This window comes from Ciconia boyciana, chromosome 2 (genome assembly GCF_034638445.1).
Source record: "Ciconia boyciana chromosome 2, ASM3463844v1, whole genome shotgun sequence".
Lineage (NCBI taxonomy): Eukaryota > Metazoa > Chordata > Aves > Ciconiiformes > Ciconiidae > Ciconia > Ciconia boyciana.
The window spans coordinates 143,836,153-143,856,493 of NC_132935.1; the positions used below are offsets into that span (position 1 = coordinate 143,836,153).

The 20,341-nt window shown below is 38.1% G+C and overlaps 1 protein-coding gene across 1 annotated transcript in view; it reads right to left on the reverse strand.

Moving 5' to 3' along the window:
- CFAP69 (cilia and flagella associated protein 69) overlaps nucleotides 1-17,556 on the reverse strand; it is a 29,961-nt gene extending 12,405 nt beyond the window's left edge. The window contains exons 1-15 of the mRNA XM_072851624.1: nucleotides 17,522-17,556; nucleotides 16,055-16,463; nucleotides 15,698-15,760; nucleotides 14,240-14,305; nucleotides 13,063-13,172; nucleotides 11,006-11,082; nucleotides 9,484-9,582; nucleotides 7,476-7,625; nucleotides 7,174-7,351; nucleotides 6,017-6,140; nucleotides 3,406-3,454; nucleotides 3,201-3,322; nucleotides 2,509-2,725; nucleotides 1,478-1,642; nucleotides 71-189 (exon numbers count right to left, since the gene is read on the reverse strand). Of these exons, the coding sequence (XP_072707725.1) occupies nucleotides 71-189; nucleotides 1,478-1,642; nucleotides 2,509-2,725; nucleotides 3,201-3,322; nucleotides 3,406-3,454; nucleotides 6,017-6,140; nucleotides 7,174-7,351; nucleotides 7,476-7,625; nucleotides 9,484-9,582; nucleotides 11,006-11,082; nucleotides 13,063-13,172; nucleotides 14,240-14,305; nucleotides 15,698-15,760; nucleotides 16,055-16,463; nucleotides 17,522-17,556 (1,983 nt within the window). The remainder of the gene's footprint in view (nucleotides 1-70; nucleotides 190-1,477; nucleotides 1,643-2,508; nucleotides 2,726-3,200; nucleotides 3,323-3,405; nucleotides 3,455-6,016; nucleotides 6,141-7,173; nucleotides 7,352-7,475; nucleotides 7,626-9,483; nucleotides 9,583-11,005; nucleotides 11,083-13,062; nucleotides 13,173-14,239; nucleotides 14,306-15,697; nucleotides 15,761-16,054; nucleotides 16,464-17,521) is intronic.
- Nucleotides 17,557-20,341: the final 2,785 nt, after the last annotated feature.

A 20,341-nucleotide genomic window follows, 5' to 3' on the forward strand; every position in this document is an offset into this window, starting at 1 on the left:
AGTATCTTTAAAATGAAAATATACCATGTTTTGACATTTTCTGCACAGTATGAGGTAGAAAGATACATACCTTTCTGTGGAGATCATTTTCACAGAGAGCAGACAAAATAAATAATATATCAGCTTGGATTTCCAGTAGAATGGCATCTTCTTTCTCTTTAGATTTGTTTGCTGCATACTTTAGGATGTCTATAAATTAATATATTTTATACATGTGAATGTCCTATACACAAGTCAGAATTCTGTTACAGCTGCCGATTTAAAAAAAAATCAAATTTACACCAAGGGATTTTTAAAGGAATCTACTTATGCTGTTCAGTTTTATCTCCTGTGTTTTATAATAGCTTACAGAAGTGCAGCACTCTGATGCTGTAGTTTCATGGACTTTACGCTTGGTGACAGAGTTAATGATAGCAGCTTGCACTGACTTCTTCCTTGTTCAGTCTCTGTGCTGCCCCTTGTATTGTGCCAGTGCAATGAATTCAGGGAACTCTTAGAATTAAGGAACTCTTAGAAAAAGACAATGAACTTACTGATTTGCTCTACTCTACAGCTTCACAAACATTTGTACTGATAGTGGAAATGTGGGAGAGACATAGAATACCAGCACTGCTGAGAAAATCAGCCTTGGAACCACTATGTGAAAGAGGACATTCAGACACAGAACTCCCCCAAAGTAAGAAAAGTTACTTGAATTTGATATGTAAGGTTTAGTGTTAATTTTGCTTTCACTAAAATCTGTAAGTTTGTCCACAGAGTTTTCACTGGACTTCAACTTTCAACTGAGGATATAAAAACTTTTATTTCTAGGCTTTCTATTAGAACATACTCTTCGAATTCCAAAGGATCTTACCTATTTTATTTCTTCCAGTATTACTCTGTCAGAGTACTGGAAACTTTTTATTATTGTAACAAAAGAACTTAAATCAGTGTGTATTGGAACTCAAACCCAAATGTAACAGTAGGTATGTGTTACTGAACAAGAAAATGCTCTAAAATTGCAGGAGCAGTGGTTAAGAAGTTTTATTCTGCTTTTATTCTTCATAATGTTATTCATATAAAAGTACATTGTTATTAATTTTCTTCTACTCTAAAGAGGAGTTTTGGAAAGCGACACCATAATAGACTTAGGTAGAACAAGACTCATGGCTGGAGTTCCTAGGGGCTACCACAATGAAAATAAGATGTAACAAATGCAGTATTATAAAGAGAGAAGGGGCAGCTTTCACTCTGAAATTAAACACCCAGGCTTTTACAGCAGTCTGTTTTGCTTAATTTGTTCAATTCTGTGTGTTAAAGTGTAACAAAATTCAAAATCAAATCAATTACATCTTGGATTAATTGTTTGAGGTTTTTTTAGTTTTTCAGCAGTCAAAGGAGTAACACACTAAAACCACAGCACACAAAAAAGCATGAACATTCTTAGCATCAACAGAAATGTACTAATTTAAGTACAGCAATACAAATTGTGCTTTACCCAGTAGCTGGCTAATTGCTCCCTGGTCACACAAATTAAGGTTCACAGCATCGTCATAAAGGGACACAACAGCCCTCAGCACTCTCAGGCTGTAGCGCATTTGTGCAAGTTTGTTGCCACGACCACCTGTTCCATGGAAACTGTTACCTTGACCAAAGAAAGGATCTGTGGAGCAATCATAGTGAGTAATTTTTTTGGCAGACCATGTATGTTCAGAATAATAATGTGATCAGGAAAAAAAAAAAAGGCTTATAAGTGTAAGCTAAGAACAAACAAACAAATCCCTTAATGTTACAAAGGCTTCTTGTTTAAAACCATCTAGTAATAAGCCTTTCTATGTAGGGCTATACTTTTTACATTCATAAGGAAGGCATGATTTTGGTGAACATTTAAAATTGTTACAATTTTTTTAACCTTACTAGGTTAATGAGCAGTCTCCAAAACTCAAAATATCTTCTCTAGCATGACATGTAATATCAACCTTTTGATCTCCATTAGACCCAAATGAAAAATTCTTCCTAGGAAAACTTATCAATTTTATTATGAAAACCATCTATCCTCAGAAAACCAGTCCATGAAATTGGGTGGAGTTAGTTATCTTTTTGCTTAGCCCATACTCTTAGCTGATGGCCACAAGCCAGCTTTAGTCTGGAAGCTGTCTTAGTCTGCACAGCTCTGAGTTTGAGTTAATGCGTCCTGCCTCATGGCAGGAATTACTGGTTGGACTTGTTGCCGCAATAAGTGTATCTGACTAGCTTAAAACATAGGCAGTAGAGATGTGTGGCTGCCTGCACAACTGAAGGAATATCAGTATAGTGGTACACAGGGAATGGTGCACCAGCTTATCCTTCAGTAGAAAAAAAATATTATGGTCGGTTTTTTTTAGAAAGATGAGTTTCCTAAGTGACCTATTGAAAAAGAATCATTCTGACCTCATGAGTTCTACATTTTTCCATCCTGTCAAAGAAAGTGAGTTCAGTTGAGTTGTGTTTTGAGGTTACTGTATATGAAAGCCATGAGCACCTACTGACCTTGGCCTATACACCATTCTAGAAAGAGAAGGAGAAGAGTATTTGCTTGGCACGCCAAATATTTATCTAGTAACAAGGGAGCCACTGAAGCTAAAATAGCAATTGCATGAAGCTGTAATTCTTCATGTTGGGCAGCAGACCAGTCATGAAATCCAGGCTTTTGATTTGGTTTTACATAATAAAGCAAAGCTGGCATCACATCATTTTCACTGAGAAGCTGCAGAGTCAAGACAAAGAGAGACAGCTTACAGGTTTCACATACAAATAAGAAAAATCTAAAGCAATGAGTCAACTTCATCTGTCCTACACTAAGAAAATTATTTTTTATTGAGAAAGTATGTCATGAATGCTACAAGTACAGACAAACTCTGTTTTTATTCTGTAGCATTCCCACAGACTGTGGTTTGTTAAACTTCATTATGTTCTTCACATGTATTTCAATAATGCTTTGCAGTCACTGGTCAGATAATTTTCCTAGCATGGTCTAGGTTTGCAACTTTTCTAAAATAGAAGCTGTACCCTGCTTTCAAAAAGCAGGACTTGGTCTGAAGCTATGTATGAATTCTTGATTTAGAGAACAACTGATTTCAGTCTACTGGACTATGCCAGATGGACAGCTAAATAATATTCCTGTGATTCTTTTGACTTTTTTTTGTTTTGATTACTTTATCTTCTGTTCTGTTACAACTTACTTGTACAGCACATGGGTCTTTAGATAAGACTCCTATTACATTAAATAGTAACTTCTTCAGCTCGAAGTCCTCATAGCAGTAGGTAAGTTTAAGACCTTTTACCAAGGGACTGGGAATTTTAACTATGAAGGAAATTGCAGATAAGTTACAAAAAGTCATCATTAAAAGTAAAAATAGTGTAATTATGCAGTATGAAATCTCTTACCTTCAGTAAATGTTGCAAGTACTATTAACAGCTTTGCAAATCCACTTTCCTAATAGGCATTCAAAAAATGTACATTAATTAAATTAAATTGCAGTGACATTAAGACTTATGATTTAATTTTAGTTTTGCTTTTTTCTTCAGAACACAGATTTTAATGTATCCTATGGAAGAATAAACAGAATTTTATCAAAGAAGAGATCAACCATTTGGACATTGTACAATACTAAGTACAGTCCTAAGGGTACAATTAGTTAAACCCATGTCTCATTCAGTACAAGTCTGAACTTGTATGTGGAAGTCCCAAACACATGTATTCACTACTATAATCTACCACACAAGAAAACCATAAAGTACTGTTAGAGTTGTGTTTTTTTAAAATGCATTTGTGCATGTGTAAGTTTATACATCCGGGTCATCAGTACATACAGTTTTGTGCCTTCAGTTGTGCGTACTGATACATTTATATTCAACTTCAGTGCATTTACAAGTAAGCACATTAAAACTGCATGTATGAGCAACATGCATTTACAAATATTACATATTCAAAATTCAGAAAATAAAATCTTGTAATTCAAAGCTCCTAGAGAGCTAACAGAATGACAATTATGTCTAATATAACCACTGATAGGACCAAGGCCAGGGCATGTCTACACAGCACACTAGAGGCAAAAGAGCTTTGTTTCTGAGGTGATTAGAAGCCATGGTTACCAGGACATTGCTCTTCTTGAGCAACAAAATACATTAGCTTGGCCTCAGTACTCAGGCAAAGCCACCACAGAGCTTTCCACCAGCTCCCAACAGGAGCAGAGCTCACAGAACACTGCCCAGACATCTCCACAGAATCAAGCGGTTCTATTAGTTTTGCAGCAGCTTTTTAGATGCATCCCCAAAAAGCTGGGCTCAGATTTGTTTGGCCTAGCTTTGGAAGGTAGCATACGCCCAAATGATTTTAACAATCAGAAGAAGATGGCAAATGTAATTTTAAAGAAAATATTGAAGTACACAACTAAATTGCCTATTAGCTTTTGTCTCTGTGGTATCTATATTATCTGTAAAAAGCCATTGCAAAGTGGTTAAATAAAAAACAACATTAAAACTTATTAATGTTTTCTCCTTGCTGATTAATGCAGCACTAAATTCTGATGGAAACCAGTAAGCAATTACCAAACAGACAGTTTTGTTCTAACACAGAGATAATCATAATTAATACCATTATAAGTTTTACTTTACACATATTTTCCAGTTTACTTGTGGTGAGAAAATGATTTTCCGTTTCAGAGGCTGAGATTCCTATGCTGATTTCTGAATTACGTTAAATACAAGACTGAGTTTTCCGAAGTTGCTTGGATAGTATATTAAGAAAAAAAGACAACATTCTGATGAAAATTTCTCTGGTATTATCTACAAGGCAGGATTCAATGGTAATGTTAATGTTTTTGTCTACCTGATATTTATACCTTGTACCTTATCTCCACATGTGAAGTAAAATCTCCAGGGAAGCTGAGAATACAGAATCTAAATTAAAACATTTTCATTTTTTCCTCGCATTGAAACAATTTTTCTTCCTTGTAGTATAAGGAATTAAAAATATGTGTCCTGTTTATTTATCTTGAAGGAAAAAACTGCCTTGTTTCTACAGCCAGATAAACAATTTGAATGTTTTAGACATCAAATATGTTGCTGCAACAGTATAACAGATATTTCATAATGGTTAGTGATAAAATGGAAAGCTTGAATGAAAAATCCGTAATCTTCATTACAGACTATAAAATCTACTTAGTAATACAGACAATTGGGAAACTTCTACTCAAGGTGAGAAATTAATTCCCTGAAAGTAATTCATTCCTGAACAGCCAATAGACCTACAGGAATTTGATTGCTTAATTGTTCAGTATGTATGTCACAACTTCATTTAAAGTCCTAAATCTCAACTGCAAAACAAGAGAGTAAAAGAATATTAAGATCTATAAAAAGTTAACTTCTCTGCAGTTTCCTCATAAAAATTCTGGAATATTACAGAAGAATGAGTCATCTACTTTTTAGGCAAGTCATGATAGTGCATTCTGAACTACATTTATGTGACCTACTCTTAGAAAGAATTTATGTGCCTCTTATTAACTAGATCTAAGTAATTATTTTCTCAGCATCTGATTTAGTGCTTCTGAGATGATTTTTGGAGGACCCTGGTTATGAGGCACAGATACTTCAGTTGAATTTGGGCCATCTGGATATAGCCTGTACTCCTACATCTTCAAACAACAAATGAGATTTAGTGCAAAACTCATTGTAACAGAATGGCACATCTGAGAATCTGTACAAGAATACAGGAGTTAATGTTAACTTTTGCACATTAAAGGTGTTAGTGTAATTTTCTAAGTATTAAATAAGGCTGACGCTAGTACTCCAGGCTAATGACCTACAGATTTGAAGTCTCTTTGAGGTAAAGGGAATTGCAGAAAGAAAAATGGTTTCTTGCTCAGCAAATCTAAGAAAGAGGAAAGCACTGGAGACAGAGTAGAACAAATATTAGAACCCGAATGGGGAAAAATACTGAGTATATAATAGCAAAGGAGAAGTTATTACTCTCTCGAATATAACTATAAATACTTACAATCATAGGTGCTGCAGGGTTTTCAGCTAGTAATGTGGCAATCACCAAGAGGTCATTCCGTAGCTGACGATCATAATGCCCGAAACCATGCATGAGAAGGTCTACAAACACTTCTTTCAAAGCACTTAAAAGAAAGTGAAGTGCATTTTACCTTTTCTTTTCATATTCTAATTTTAGACAGCTCTAGGTATATGAATCCTCATTCAGCATCATACTTTTCAAAGCCTTAGGGTTTAACTGCAAGAGAAATAACTTAAAACTTTATTACGAAATGGATTCTTATGTGTACCACTAGATATCCAATTTAAGCATATACGCAAGGTGCATGTATTACAAATTGCACCTTCCACTTTATGTGTTATAATAATTAATAGAAAGACATAATATTTACTCAAGCATGGAATTGGATGTTGTTGAAAGATTATTGAGAAGAAATGGTCTAATTCTAAATAGTTAAAGCAGTTTAACTTACTAAGGGAGAACCTCTTATTTACTCCAGCAGAGGATCCAGAACTAAGCCTTGTATATCATAGCACAGAATTTCCTACTAACTTTATAACATAAGCATTTCACCAGTGCAGTAATACGGCCTACCGAGCCTAACATGTGAGCTTGAAAATGGTGCAATTAACTTTTCAATCATACAAAGCAATAGATAGGGCTATACCTCCTGCACTGTGCAGCAGAGCACCTTGATCTCCCTCTTGTGCTGTAACAGAAACAACTAGTGGTGGATCGCTGTGTTCATGAAATAAAGAAAGGCTTGACAATGAAATAGTTTTGAAGTCGACTGGGTGTGCTTTTAGCTGGACTCTTGCCACTGAGTTTATAAGCTACCTGGCAGACACCTCTTGGATCATATATAATTTCCTGGCATCTCACAGGCCACAGTGCTATCTAACTTGCTGAAACAGAAACAGATGCCTGAGGGCTCTAAATCATGGGCTGCTTGGCTATGAGGTCTGATCCAGTAGTGCTTCCATTTCGGAGAATCAGACGTGTTAATACTGAAAACTTAATGAGGACTTAATGAGAGACCTCCTTTCCCTGTTCGTATTTTCTCTCGATTCATTTCAAACAAAATGCTACACAATAGCAATGCTTTATATGTCTCCAAAATTACAGTATTAATTCATAAAATGCTTCCCTGCACTTACTGTACACATTCCAAGCTACTAAGCTGATTAACAACTTCTTCTTTTGAGGTGTTTTCTAACAGGTTCCATAGGATTTCTGAGGAGCGGAACACCAGCTGTCCTGAGGGATCAACGCCGTTTAGATACAAACAGAGTCTGCTGGCTGCTTGGGCCTTCATCATAAGTCTGCAATTTACTCCTGAAATTATGAAAATCTGAATAATTAATTCCCTGTAGGGCAGTAATTGTTTTAGGCATGTTCAGAGAACAAATGATCTAAGATCAGAGGTAATGAGATTGTTGAAAGAACAGTTTGTACTAACCAGAGCTGGAGAGATGCTGGAGAGCTTTAAGTACCCACAATTTCTCAGTAAGTTTATTTTCAACTAATGCTAGTGACAAAACGAGAGTTTCTGCTAATCCTCCTAATTCAGCCATCTGAATTTTATAGTTTGCGCTTGTTGGCTGGTAACCTGCACATACAATAGCTTTAGTTATAATGCAGTAAATATTCAGAATTTTGGTTACTTCACAAAATATTCATCCTTTCTCAAGAAAGGATTGATAACCAAGTATCATATTTCCTTAGTCCTAAAACCAATTGAAAAAAAATAATAAAGTGCCTAAAGCATATCCAACAGACTTACCCTCAAGAAGACTAAAATGCTATATAAAAAAATTAATTCCTTCCTAGAATTTACAGAATGCAATAACAAGCAGGGTTATAGAGAGGTGAAAAACCTTCTTCAGGTCACACAATAAGTTGGTGCAGGACCTAGTTCTCTTCTGTAGCCTATTCACTAAAGAATTAATGCTTTCTGTTATTGTATTACTTAAAATACGTGAATCTAACCTTTGATTTATAATCTTGACTTTCTAATGTGTCCCTGCTTTCACTTTTGTCCATGCATATGCAAATCTGTATTTCATTACTGAATTATGGGGAAAGGGGAAGCATTGAGAAAAGAAATTTATATTTATATATGCTAACTCATGAAAGTAAAGTTTATCTTAAATACCTTAAAAAATTTATATATCAAATGACATGAAATGCAGGATTGATAAATGCAGGTATGCACACAGTGAAACAAGTTTTAACTAAGCATAAACTCTGATAGGCTTTAAGTTGGTATTACTTCATAGGTAAGAGAACTCTGCAGGATCAAACTTCCACAAGATTTACATATAAGCTTAGAGATGTAGAATTTGACTTAAAAAAATCAGACTGAAATACATTCTCCATTTTTGAGAAAACATATCTTATTTTCTAAATCTGGAGGAGAAGAATAAAATCCCTCGATATTTAATATTCACCTATCTTGATGGGATTATTTACAGATACACAACTAAATGCACACATAGCTGCTTGCGGGATTTGAGTCTTGCTTGTAAGGTAAAACCAGATTTATATGCTTTCATATTTCTAGAATCTTGTGAGGGCTGTTGCAGCTGCAGCTTCTTTAGGCCTCCTAAAATAATGAAAACTAGCAAGAGGGCACAGGAACTAGTGTCACGCTGTAGGAACACAGCAAGGGAGCACACTGACATCCAGCATGCTCCCCCACCTGCGCTCTGGATCCACATTGTGACAACGTTCGTCTGTAGCTTGGCTGCCTATAAATCTAGTGCTGTCTCACAGCACGTGATCCTGTGCCCCTCTAGGAGGGGATCCATGACTGACTTTGCCTGGTAACAGCCTCTGGCACCATCATAAGGGTCAAAGGAATAAATAGTAGTGGATTCTGATGACAGTTTGCATGCCTATCCATAACACCAGAGGATCATGCTTGAGCTCATATGCAGGCATCATCAGCCTCTTTCTGCAGAGACAAGTCACACAATTTATTCAAAGCCTATGCTCAAATGTGTCCATATAATCTGAACTCAATCAAATTTAGATGGGCTTGGATCTGTTCCTCACAAGCAACGCAAGTGAAACCAGAGCTGCTTCTCTCCAGGCTACATATACGAAGTTGAAAATTACATTTCCATTCCTACAATTCTGATCCTAACTACACTTTCTTCCTCCATCATCCATGTTTCAGAGGACTTGTGACCACTTCACATTTTCCGGATACCATTTAATCCTAATCCAGTAAATGTAATAATTAATGTCTTGTACACTGATGAACTAATTTCAGATTTTGAGTATGCATTTCTAGAAAAACATGTCAATTGCATGTTTGCCAGTGCTATATATTTAATATATGAGATACAGTAACTATAGTTATAAATAAAAATTAATCCATAGCTAATTAAAACAGCCATTTCAGAGTAGCTGGGATCATAAACACTTGATTTCTTGTGACACTTGAAAATACTGTGCTTTACCTGAAAGCTGTTTTCTTGGTAGCTCCATATTATAAAAGCTAACAACACACTTACAGATTTGGATTCTAACTTGACAGCTTGGCACCCTCATCAAATAACCTGTCAGAAACAGAAAAAAAATGTAATTTACAAAGTTTATAATTTTTTTAGAAAGTAATCTTAACACTTCTATTTACGGTACTTAGTGTTTCCTTTGGTCATACGCCCTACAAATCTGTCATTTCATGCAAAGTTTGATTATAAAATACTCAAGGCATAGGGACTCCCACACTGAAGAGAACCAAGGTGTCTTGGAGTAGTAGCATAAGGTTAATCAAAAAGTGACCTCCTCTGCTTTATGGCTACAGACCCTTATAAGAGACTGGATATTATTCCAGAAGTTGTGGAATTCAGAAGGAAGCTATTACACTAGGCTGTTGCCATCATTACCAGGTCAAAAATTCTTCTTCTAGCAGACATGATATGACACAAAGGGAGCACAGAAAGATATCCTTTTCCACAAGATAAAGGGAATTCCATTGAGAGCTACCAGTGCCTAACATGGATAATATAAACAATCTTTTAGAGTTTAGTGTCTTTTTGGACATGCTACTCTAAAGAGAATCTGGAACTGTCTGAAACCAGGAGGCCATTCTGCTATCTACTTGGACCTGTGAAAATAAAGACTTCTAAAAAAAATTTTTTTCTCACCCATTTCAAGGATAATCTTTTTTTCATGTGTGACAGGCTGATTGTGCTACCTCTTTACCATTTAAATCTTATCATTAAGTGAGCTGATATATCACTCCTGCTCTACTCTGAATCATTTTTGACCTACAGTGCTTGCAGTATTTTCTTTGAAAATCACAAATGTGACATGCAAGGTCGTAAAAAGATATTTTGGTACTAAGAGGTCCAGTGACATTCAGACATGACTTTGACACCTTTTCCTCAACAGCTCTCTTAAAACAGATTTCTGAAAGATAGAAGCTCATGGCTGAGATGCAGCGGGAGGCTGAAGTCAGGAACTCCTACTCCTAGTAAAGCATGGCACTAAACTGACTTGTATTTTGCCTTTGTAGGTGATAGGTCTCAGGTTTTTGGGTTTCGAAGGTTTGAGCTAGGAGTCAGGAGTAACTGTTTCTCACTTGTTTCTTCCATTGGGTTTCAAAAAAGCAGGAAGGATACATGTTCCCCTTATCCCAGGCTTCAGTGTTTATAGTAATACACCAATTTCTCACAGCAAAATTAAATGAAACAGGCTATAGACAGGTTTAGTTCTTCAGCTGTAGTGATAAAGTTATCTCACGTAGCTTCTGACATTGGCAAATAGGTAATTCTGCTAGCTAATCTGCAGGTTAGCTGCACAGCAAAATAAGAATGGTTTCTAATACTAAAAAGCACAGAGGACTGAATGAATAATTGAAAGAAATTACTTACATTTACTAAGGAAGTAACAAGAAATGAAAATCATGCTAATAGTACTGTTAATTTTATTATGGCATAATAATTATTTTATTGTGGCATATCAGTTTACACTCACCCAGTTGTGCAATTGATTTTGAAACTGCCACGGAATAGCTTACTTCATCAGATAATTTCTTTTTTTGAAATGGTAACCTGCAAAATGAAATTAAAAAATATTACAACTATGCTTAAAACACTGCAGGAGAACATTTTAATCAAGTCACCAGAAAAGCTCAATAGCTTTTCTCTTCTTCTTTGACATTTTTTGCAAATAAGGACACTTTTCCCAGGACAAACACATTCTTTGCAATGCTGATTCTACACTGAAAGGTCCAGTTCCATAATCTGGCAATTATATTTTAGTAATTAGTGGTACATATTCAGAGATAATATTTTCATAATTCATATTTGATGCAATAAGAAATACTGAATAAACAAATGCCATTTAAATGTGGAAGATTAAATCCCGGAACCTAGGCACTATCAGGCTATTGCAGAGCTAGCCTATGCATAGACATGTACAGAGGTGGAAAAAAAAGGATCATATCCCTGGGCAAGACCTCTTGAAATGGCTAAGAATAAAACCAGTAAACTGACTCCAAATAGCCCAACAAGAAATTTATTTTTAAAAACAGGATATTAAGAAATATTCAATAACATTTGCAAAATATCCAGATATGACATAAACATGTAAGTGCTAAAAATTCTCTAACAGTAAACATTACAACATTATGCTAAGGTCTCTGCAGCTCATAGTGTACAATCAGCTTTCTGGTAGGTTTACCTCTGTAAACATAGCCAGAGAAAAACAAAGGCGAGAGCAAATAATGGAATAAATGGGGGGAAAAAAAGAAAACAGACACTGAAAAAAAGTGGGAAGAAGACAAGTAAACAGAAGCAGTTATGAAAGAGTGGAAAATTTTACTACAGGAGTTCTAGTATCTGAAAGGGAGTTTTAAATAACAGCCCCTCCCTCTAGTTATAGGCTTCTGTCATATGAAGTAGTAGTGAATTGTGGGGGAACTTTCATAGTACAGAAATTAAAGCAAAACCCAAGGGTGCAATCTTCCAAAAGATATTCATTGCAGAAACCACAATTATTGCTGAACTGCTGTAAAGAGATGACAAGTCTTACTCACAACTACATTTTATCGATTTTCTACACTATTTTCAGTTTTGTCACGCTTCTGCCAAACACCGAAGAAAATGAAACTTCGTGATGTATTTTCTCATTCTCCACTGTGTGGCAGCAAAGGAAAGCAGTACAGCTGATGGTGCTCAGGGAACGAAAAGATTCAGCTGTGAAGTTCTATGTTTATTAAACCTAACAGCCAAGAGGAAGCTATGTAAAAATGTATTTGAATATCTGCTTTACTATGCGACACGTTTTCTGTCTGGCATAATTTTTCTCTTCCTTATTCTCTCCAGTTATAATTAAATACAGGAGTAACTGTAGTTACAAGCATTCCATAAGTAACTTTATTAAATTATTGAGGAGGAGAAAACTACTGACAAGTGTGGATAACACCTGAATTCTATTCCACAAATAATTTAAAGTACAGTGTGACAATGAAGATGCCCAAAACTTCATGCAATATGTTTTTAAATTAATAATAAATCCAAAATCTTCCAATTGTTGTGGTTCCTTCTCTTCTGCAATACGGCTTGTCATTTTGTAAAGCTTACTTTCAGGTATTAAAGTGTCTTTGTGTCACCTCAGGTTTTTAAACTCACTTAGAGAACTTGTTTGAAACAGCAAAACGTACCTCAGCAGGACTTAGCTGCTGAATCTTTTGAGGCCAGCAGTCCCAGAACAACTTATGCTAGGCAATAAGACACCTTGGGGAATCTTGCTTCCAAGCAAGCTGGGGACAATTACAATACAGTTTTGAATGATGTAATATGTAGCTCTACAGATACTGAACTGCTAAAATGGGTCCCTCCTTCATGCCAACAGAAATTGGACTCAAGGAAAACACAGTTCATGAAAAGGAAGGGTGATACAATAGATGCCTTGCAGATATAGATGCCTTGTAGATAGATGCTGTATGGATATGTCAGTTGCCTTAGAAAATGTATGAACATGTTAATAAGCAGTGTTTAAATCTCTAAAAGAAGGGCTGAAGTACTTACCCACATAATTTAATAAGTTCACATAAAGGCTCAGTGAAAGCTTCTTGTTCACTCATTTTTTCCGCACACAGGTTAAGAATTTCAATTACTTGTGCTAAATCCTTAAGGGGCTTTTAATTTAAAGTTAAGGAAATCAGATTGTTTGTACTGCTATGAATCAGAAGAAAAAGTTGAAACCTGTATTCATCATACTTCAAAGACACAACCAAGAACAAACAAGGCCAATACTTTCAAAGCTAGATATCTAAAATGAAGCATATGAGTCAATACTTAGGCTTTTCGAAGCAGCCTTACTTTTACAGAAGTACAACTCTTGCAAATCTGATTTAGCTTTCTTAACAGTTGAACTCAATGGAAGTTCAGTACTGAATATCTAAAAATACAGGATGAAAAGTTTTTACATTAGCGTCAGATTTACCTATCTAAATTCTGAGACGGCCTTGAGGTATTTAAATTCTTTCCTACTCTAGTCCCAAGTGACTAACTAAAGTTTGAAAATCTGGACCCAAACACATGTTGACATTATCTAATTTAGGGTAGAGGCACAAGATCAAAACTGAACAGATCACTGAGACTGAGAAGTTACTACCAATCCACTGACTCATGGAAACTGCCTGTAAGTACTTAGCCACAACTCAATTGTGAATTAATGTGATAGCTTAAATCTCTGTGGCAATTAGCTAAACTGTACAAAATTAATCACATTTTTCCATATGCCCTCACCCTCCCTAGTACTTCTGATTATTGGAAGCCTTTCAATTTGTACTGTAAATATGAAAAAAGTTTCAGATAAATTAGTCTGACTTTATTTTTCTTTAAAACGTCTCCTCACTAGAAGTCACTGCTATTTTATCTGCTGCTTCTTAAGTAGTTACAATTATTATGCTTGTCTATTCTGAGTTGAAAGTACACTAATTACATTTTGAATACTTTCAACCACCGTACAGGTGAGATCCCTCTATTGAATTTTGTAGCAAATTAATCTAGCATCCAAGAATCTTGCTAACCTGCCAGCCTTGGCTATGTACGCACAAGGCCAATGATGAGAACATATGTGGACCATCACTGCTCTCCATGTTGAAGCACAGCACATCATAAAATGCTTTGCTGAAAAGTGAGAGTATTATCATACATAAAACACGATGACTTCAGAATTCTACAGTGGCAAAAAGGATACAAGCCCGTTTTCAAAACGCTTAACTACCTTCTTGAGAGTTTTCAGCTGCTCTTTTTCCAAATCTTTCTTAAGTAAAAGAATGAAAAGCAGGTTTTAATTGCAGTTTGCTGTAGAACATTAAATGATTATGTTTATCCCCTTTCAAGTTTAAATGAAAGTGGAAACCAGATTAAAAAATCACAAGACCCAATGAAATTCTGAAAGTGCTTTGCAGCAGGATTAGCGCCTTGATCAAGCCTCATTTCTAAGTATGGAGTCTGCACTCTTGTAACTGAAGAGGCTTTTAAAAACTCTATCTTTTGTTCAAATGTGTGGGCTCTTTCTCTTAAATTATTTGGGATTCTGTGTAAGACAACTAAGAAAACCAAACCTATGTCACTCGTGACATAAATACATAAAAATGTAGACCTAAGCGGCTTAGAGTGGAGCTCTGCCACCACTAGGAAACAGTCTGCAAATTCAAAGTTAAAACAACTGAAGTGAGGATATGTCAGGGTGTGTCAGTGATACGCAACATTCATTCCAGCTCTTCTGAGCACCTCCACGCTGGGCAAGAGCACTGCAACTTGAGGCAGGCCAAAAAGTTGTTTCAGGAATCTACAAGCCCAGAATCCTAAGGGCATTTTATCATGTATCTTATACTCTCTAGAGAAGCAGTAAAACAATATCATCCAGCACATTTTTCTTCAGTCAGTAACTTTATTCTATCAGCTCTGTATCAAAAGGGGGAAAAAAAGGACATGAACTACTTCTCTGTGGGGCATTAACTTAAAATGTGGTATGCTTAATCGAGTTCTTGTTTTAAGAATATAAATTATTAGGTTTTTAGATCAAAAATAATTGATGGATTAGTGAATTTAGTCTGCAAAATCTTCTTGTGGAGACCAAAAACAGTCTGTGGAAGTCCATGAGATTACGCTCTCGTCTGTGCCTAGGTAGTCATATTTGTTCCTCAAAACTAGTTTTGTATATTTCTCCTTCCTTTAAAATCACCTCCCTGGAGAAATGTTAGCAGTTAACTTGGGCAATTACATAAATTCCTGACATACTTTCAGGAACTCTGTATGTATTTCTGTTTCTCAGCTGTAGGTTTCAGCACTCAAAACCTCCCAGATAAGCTAGAAATTTTACATGTCTAGTTTTTAAATGCACATGCTTTTGTCTTTTTTTTTTTTTTTTTGGACAAGTGCCTGTGTGAGGACGTACTGGGTTATATATATATCTCTTTTCTTTTTTTTAGTATAAAAACATAATTTATACCATTCTCTATTACAATGTCCATCTTTAGAAAAAGTGTTCAAATACCAGAACAAATACTTCAGCCTTGTGCTCTGTAGCCCCAGCCACCAGTGCCATCTGGTTTATTTAGGGCGGGCACTAAACTAATTGTATCAAACATTTTTCTAAGCCCCATTACTACCTGTGTAACTGAAATAATGAGGTATCAGGCTTACTTACTGAGTCTGAATCTTCGAGTAGTCTGATGACGTGATTCAGATCCACTGATCTTAACTGTGTATCCTGGAAAAGTCACACTTTTAGCTTTTTTTTTTTTAGACTGTGCTTAAAAAGTGCTTAAGCCTTAAAATGTAAAAGTGCTGCGTGGAACCACCATGAATGTAGCCACGGGCGGGTAAATCCAGGCTGTGTGTGGAGCACAAACCTGGGCTTGTTCTCAGCCCGACGTAGCGGCCAAGCCAAGCCAGGCCAGGCCAGGCCAGGCCAGGCCAGGCCAGGCCAGGGCAGCGCCTCCCGGCCGGCGGCGGCTGCAGGCAGCGGGGCTGGCGGGTGACTCCTGGCTGCGGGTAAGCTCACCTGGACGGCGCCGAGGTCCGCGCCGGCGTCCAAGGCGTTCCTGCGCCGCTCCCCGCCACAGCCAGAGGGGCCGGGGCCCGGCGACAGTGCCGGGGAGCGGGCCGGGGAGCGAGAAGGCGCCCGTGAGGCGGGGGCCTCGGCCAGGGAGGACATGGTGCCCGCCCGCCCGTCCGTCCGCGGCAGCAGTGCGGCCCCGCGCCGTTGCCATGGGAGCGGGGCGGCGCCACCTCCCGGCGCCGGGGCCCAGGCCCGCACCGGCCTCGCGGGTGTCCCCCCGCCCGCCGAGCTGGGCCAGTCCGCCTGCCGGCACCCCCCGCGGGGCGGCGGGCAGCGGGGGGCGCGCCGGGCTGTGGCGATCGCCGGGGTATCGGGAGCCCGGCCCGCTGCGCGCCCCCTGCCCCGCCGCGGCCTGCAGGCCCCAGTCCTGCCCCTCCTGCCTCATCCGGTGCTACACCTCTGCAGCCCTGCCGCGACCCCCGTGTGTTATACCCTCCGCCACCCCACCAGTAATTCCATTTTGTGCCCTGTTATAAACTGCTTCCTCAGCAAGGAGGCCATTTCCCCACCCATGTGCAGTGCAGAGGCTGAGCTTTTGCCACTTGCAGGGGAGCTGGAGGAGAGAGGCTGGTCGATCTGTAACTTCCCATCATGAAAAAATCCACCATGAGAGACCACCATGATGAAAGCTAGCGTAGATGGGACAGCCCTGTCTGGGGCAGCCTGGCTGTGCAGAAGATGGGGAAAGGAGCCTTTTCTCTGCATAGACTGATACAAAATGGATGACTAATGCCTGGAAAGAGAATAAAGGCAGGGACAGAAGCATAAGGGGATTTGGATATTTTCTACTTGCTCACAGTTTTCATCCCTAGGTTTGCTATGGCATCCCTCAGCTGCGAGCACAGCTGCTCCTATGGGGGGATACATATACACCTAATGGGCATGCAGTCGTATTCTGAAACGCGGTCTCCAGGATGGGAGTGTGGCTGAGCCTGCCAACGCCAAACTGTCCAGGAACACCAGGCCCTTTGCTGGAATTATGCCTGGAGGAAGAGAGCTGGGTATCCAGAAGTGGCTGCAGCAAAAGGTGACACTTCGTTGTGTGGTCACAGGCACTCTGCGGGGCTGCTCACTTCAGCTGCCCTTCGCAAGATTTGGATACACTTTGGACAAGTTGCACATATGCAACTTTGGATATGCACATATCCCAAGTCTTTGACTGCAGGCACTGTTGATATCAACCTCAGTTTTCATTAACAAATAATTTTTAACTTCCAAAGAAACATCTGAATACGTGAATAAATTTATTAAATGCTAAGGTAGCTGTTGGAATGTCCAGGCAGCTTTTACAGGAAAAGAAGTAATTGGTAACAGAAACAAGACAGAAACCTTTATGGCTCCAACTATAACCAACACAGTCCTTATTTTCATTCTTCCCAGCTTGCATGCTACACCCCTCCCATTTCATACCTGCCGTCTTCAGAAATAAGTAAGATGCGTATCATGTTTAGTACTCACATATGCTATACAGTTCTCCTTCCATCAAAGGGAAAATACACAATATCGCATGTACCCATCCACACTCTGCCTTTTGTAGAAGCTCATCCTGTATACAACCCCAAAACGATAGCAGAAATATAGCCTAGCACAGAACGGGACTCCAATTTGGAAAACGCAATGACCACTTTGACATCCGTAACATGCTGAGTTGCATTCATAGGAACACAGGTCATACAAAGGCAGGACCTGTAGGACATTATAGTGCATTCACCTAATGCGGCGATGCAGCTGCCAGTCTTGGAGCTGGTGTTTGACGCTTTTCATCCATCCATGTACACACATCTCTCCATTCCTCTAACCATTTTACTAGCCCTTCCGTGTTCTACTTAAACATTTGTTTCTGTGAACATTCTCAGTGGCTGTCTTGTATCTGGGCCTACACTGGATGGAACAAGATTTTTTATTACGCATTTGAGATACTATGTAATGACAATGCTTATAGGTCTGCAAGCAGTTAGTGCTGAACAAACTGGATTATGTATTTTTTTACTTGGTGCCCAGATACTTACTGAAGTTGTATGTATTCAAAGTTTTTAAGCTTATGAAAAAAAACGCCACTAAAATTTACTATTGTGGCTTAAGTGGTTTTAAGTTCTGTTGCTTGTGTCTTGAATGACAAATGTATAGAGGACGTACCTAAATTGGGCAACTGAGTCTGTAAATTATAAGCTTAGGTCACATGCCATTTGTTGGCTGACTGTTCCAAAGATCATATTGCAGAACTCCATTTGCTCACTGTGCACCTTCTTAATAAATGAAGCTTTTAAAAATTAGGATGAAAGCTACACTGTGCAAATTTGACTACAGGGATTCTGCTGCCCTTGGCAAAATGGCAAATGTCCATCCTCAAAAACCTGCAATCAACAGTGAAAATATTTACTTAACAGTTTTCTGCCCCAAACAGGCTTATATTATATTTTTATCACATCTACCTCTTCTGTTGGTAACAAATAACATTTGAGACATCAAGGCTATAATACCTTACTTCTGAGAGTATTAATTCACACATATTAAATGTTAAGTCTTACAAATGCTAAGAAATATGTTTCAAAAGTAGACTTGATGTCGAGAGGATTTCTCTTTTGACTGAGGACACATCTCTGGTGTGAAGAGACATTTCAGCAAACTCTATTCTTGAGGTAAAGTTAAATTTCATAAAACTACAGGACTGTGTAGTCAAACATGTAGGACACAGCTGCACGTGAGAAGATCAAGGCTCCATATCTAGGTCTGCCATTAATCTCCTGTTGACTTTGCTGAGTGAATTATTTCCTCTACCGCTCTGTATTTGCTGTCTTACAAAATAGGTTGCAAGCTCTTGAAGGACTATTATTCAGTACAAGATACACTTTTCATGTGTTGCACTGGGGGTCTTCAGCCCTAGCCAAGTGATGTCCCTTCCTTGGCTGTATTGAACCTGTAGACTTTTTCCAAAGCCACCTGCCCTGTTTATCAAATATGACATTGAGCTCTTTATAGTACAGAAATCAGAGTCTTTCTAAGAATTGGTCTGTTGACTCCTTGTCTTCCTTTTCATTGTTTCTTTTTTTGGTCAGTAGGAAGGGGAAAAAGAAGGGAGGGCATAGGAACAGGAAAGTGAAGAACTGTCCTGCCAGACCTCTTGTGTTTGATATCCACAGGAAAAAGAAAAGACCTGTGAAGTGGCTGGCAGTAGACTCAACCTTAAACCTGTGAAGTCAACAGAGCTTCCAACATCTGGATTTACCTGCCTGTACTATTAAAACACAGTGTTCAGATCATTGGGTGGTATGGATTTGAGGGGGACTTTCACACTGATCTTTATTACTGTAAGGAAATGCAATAAGTCACAGTAGACAGAAATTACACTTTTGTACAGTACAAGGTACAGCTGGACAAAGGTGTAAGTTCGGGGCCCCAGCTGTTAGCATAGTATCAACACTCAGTAAAACAAGCACTGCGATATAGAGAAATGGGGTGAGATTTTTAAAAAAACCTAAGACAAGACAGACTTCAAGGACCAAAACATTACTGTTACATCAGGCATGGCACAAATAGATATTAAATATTTTGAATTTTAAAAATACCTACATTCCATTTGGGAATCTGGGAAGGCTATGTAATTTAATGTGAAAGCAACGTGAATCCTGCCAGCTTCACCGACTCATGCATCTTGACTTCTCTGAACTCAGAACAGTTTATGCTGCTGACCTCTAGTGAAGCAGGATTTCACCTCTCATGTATTATTTTCCTCTTTCCTCTTGTGTTGGCATAAGCATCTTTGGAAAAAGGTTATATATTTTCAACTGAAGGATTGCAAACTGGTTCACCTGTTTTTCTCATTTAAACAGTAACACTTTCTCACAAACACAACTGAAGAGGAAGAGTGTCTCCACCTGGCAAACTTACTTGTGCCTAGCAGTCTCACTTTTGCCAAACTTTTTGTTGAATTAAAAGTGGACAGAATATATGCTGATAGTACTGTAGTGTTCACTCTGTGATCTGAAAATATGGAGAATACCTTACAGTAGGATATGGGATATAGCTTTCCAGTGTGAAATATCTGTTATCCAGCCATTGCAAAAGAAACCAATTGTCCTTTAGAATGTTTTTTTATGAACTCACATTCAAGTTCTACCTCTCAGAGAAAATGTTGATCAGAGCACACATGTATTATAAAGAAAAGCAAGCTACAATTTATTATGCGTAAGCACAGAAGAAAAAGCCAAATACCTGACATTGACTTTTATT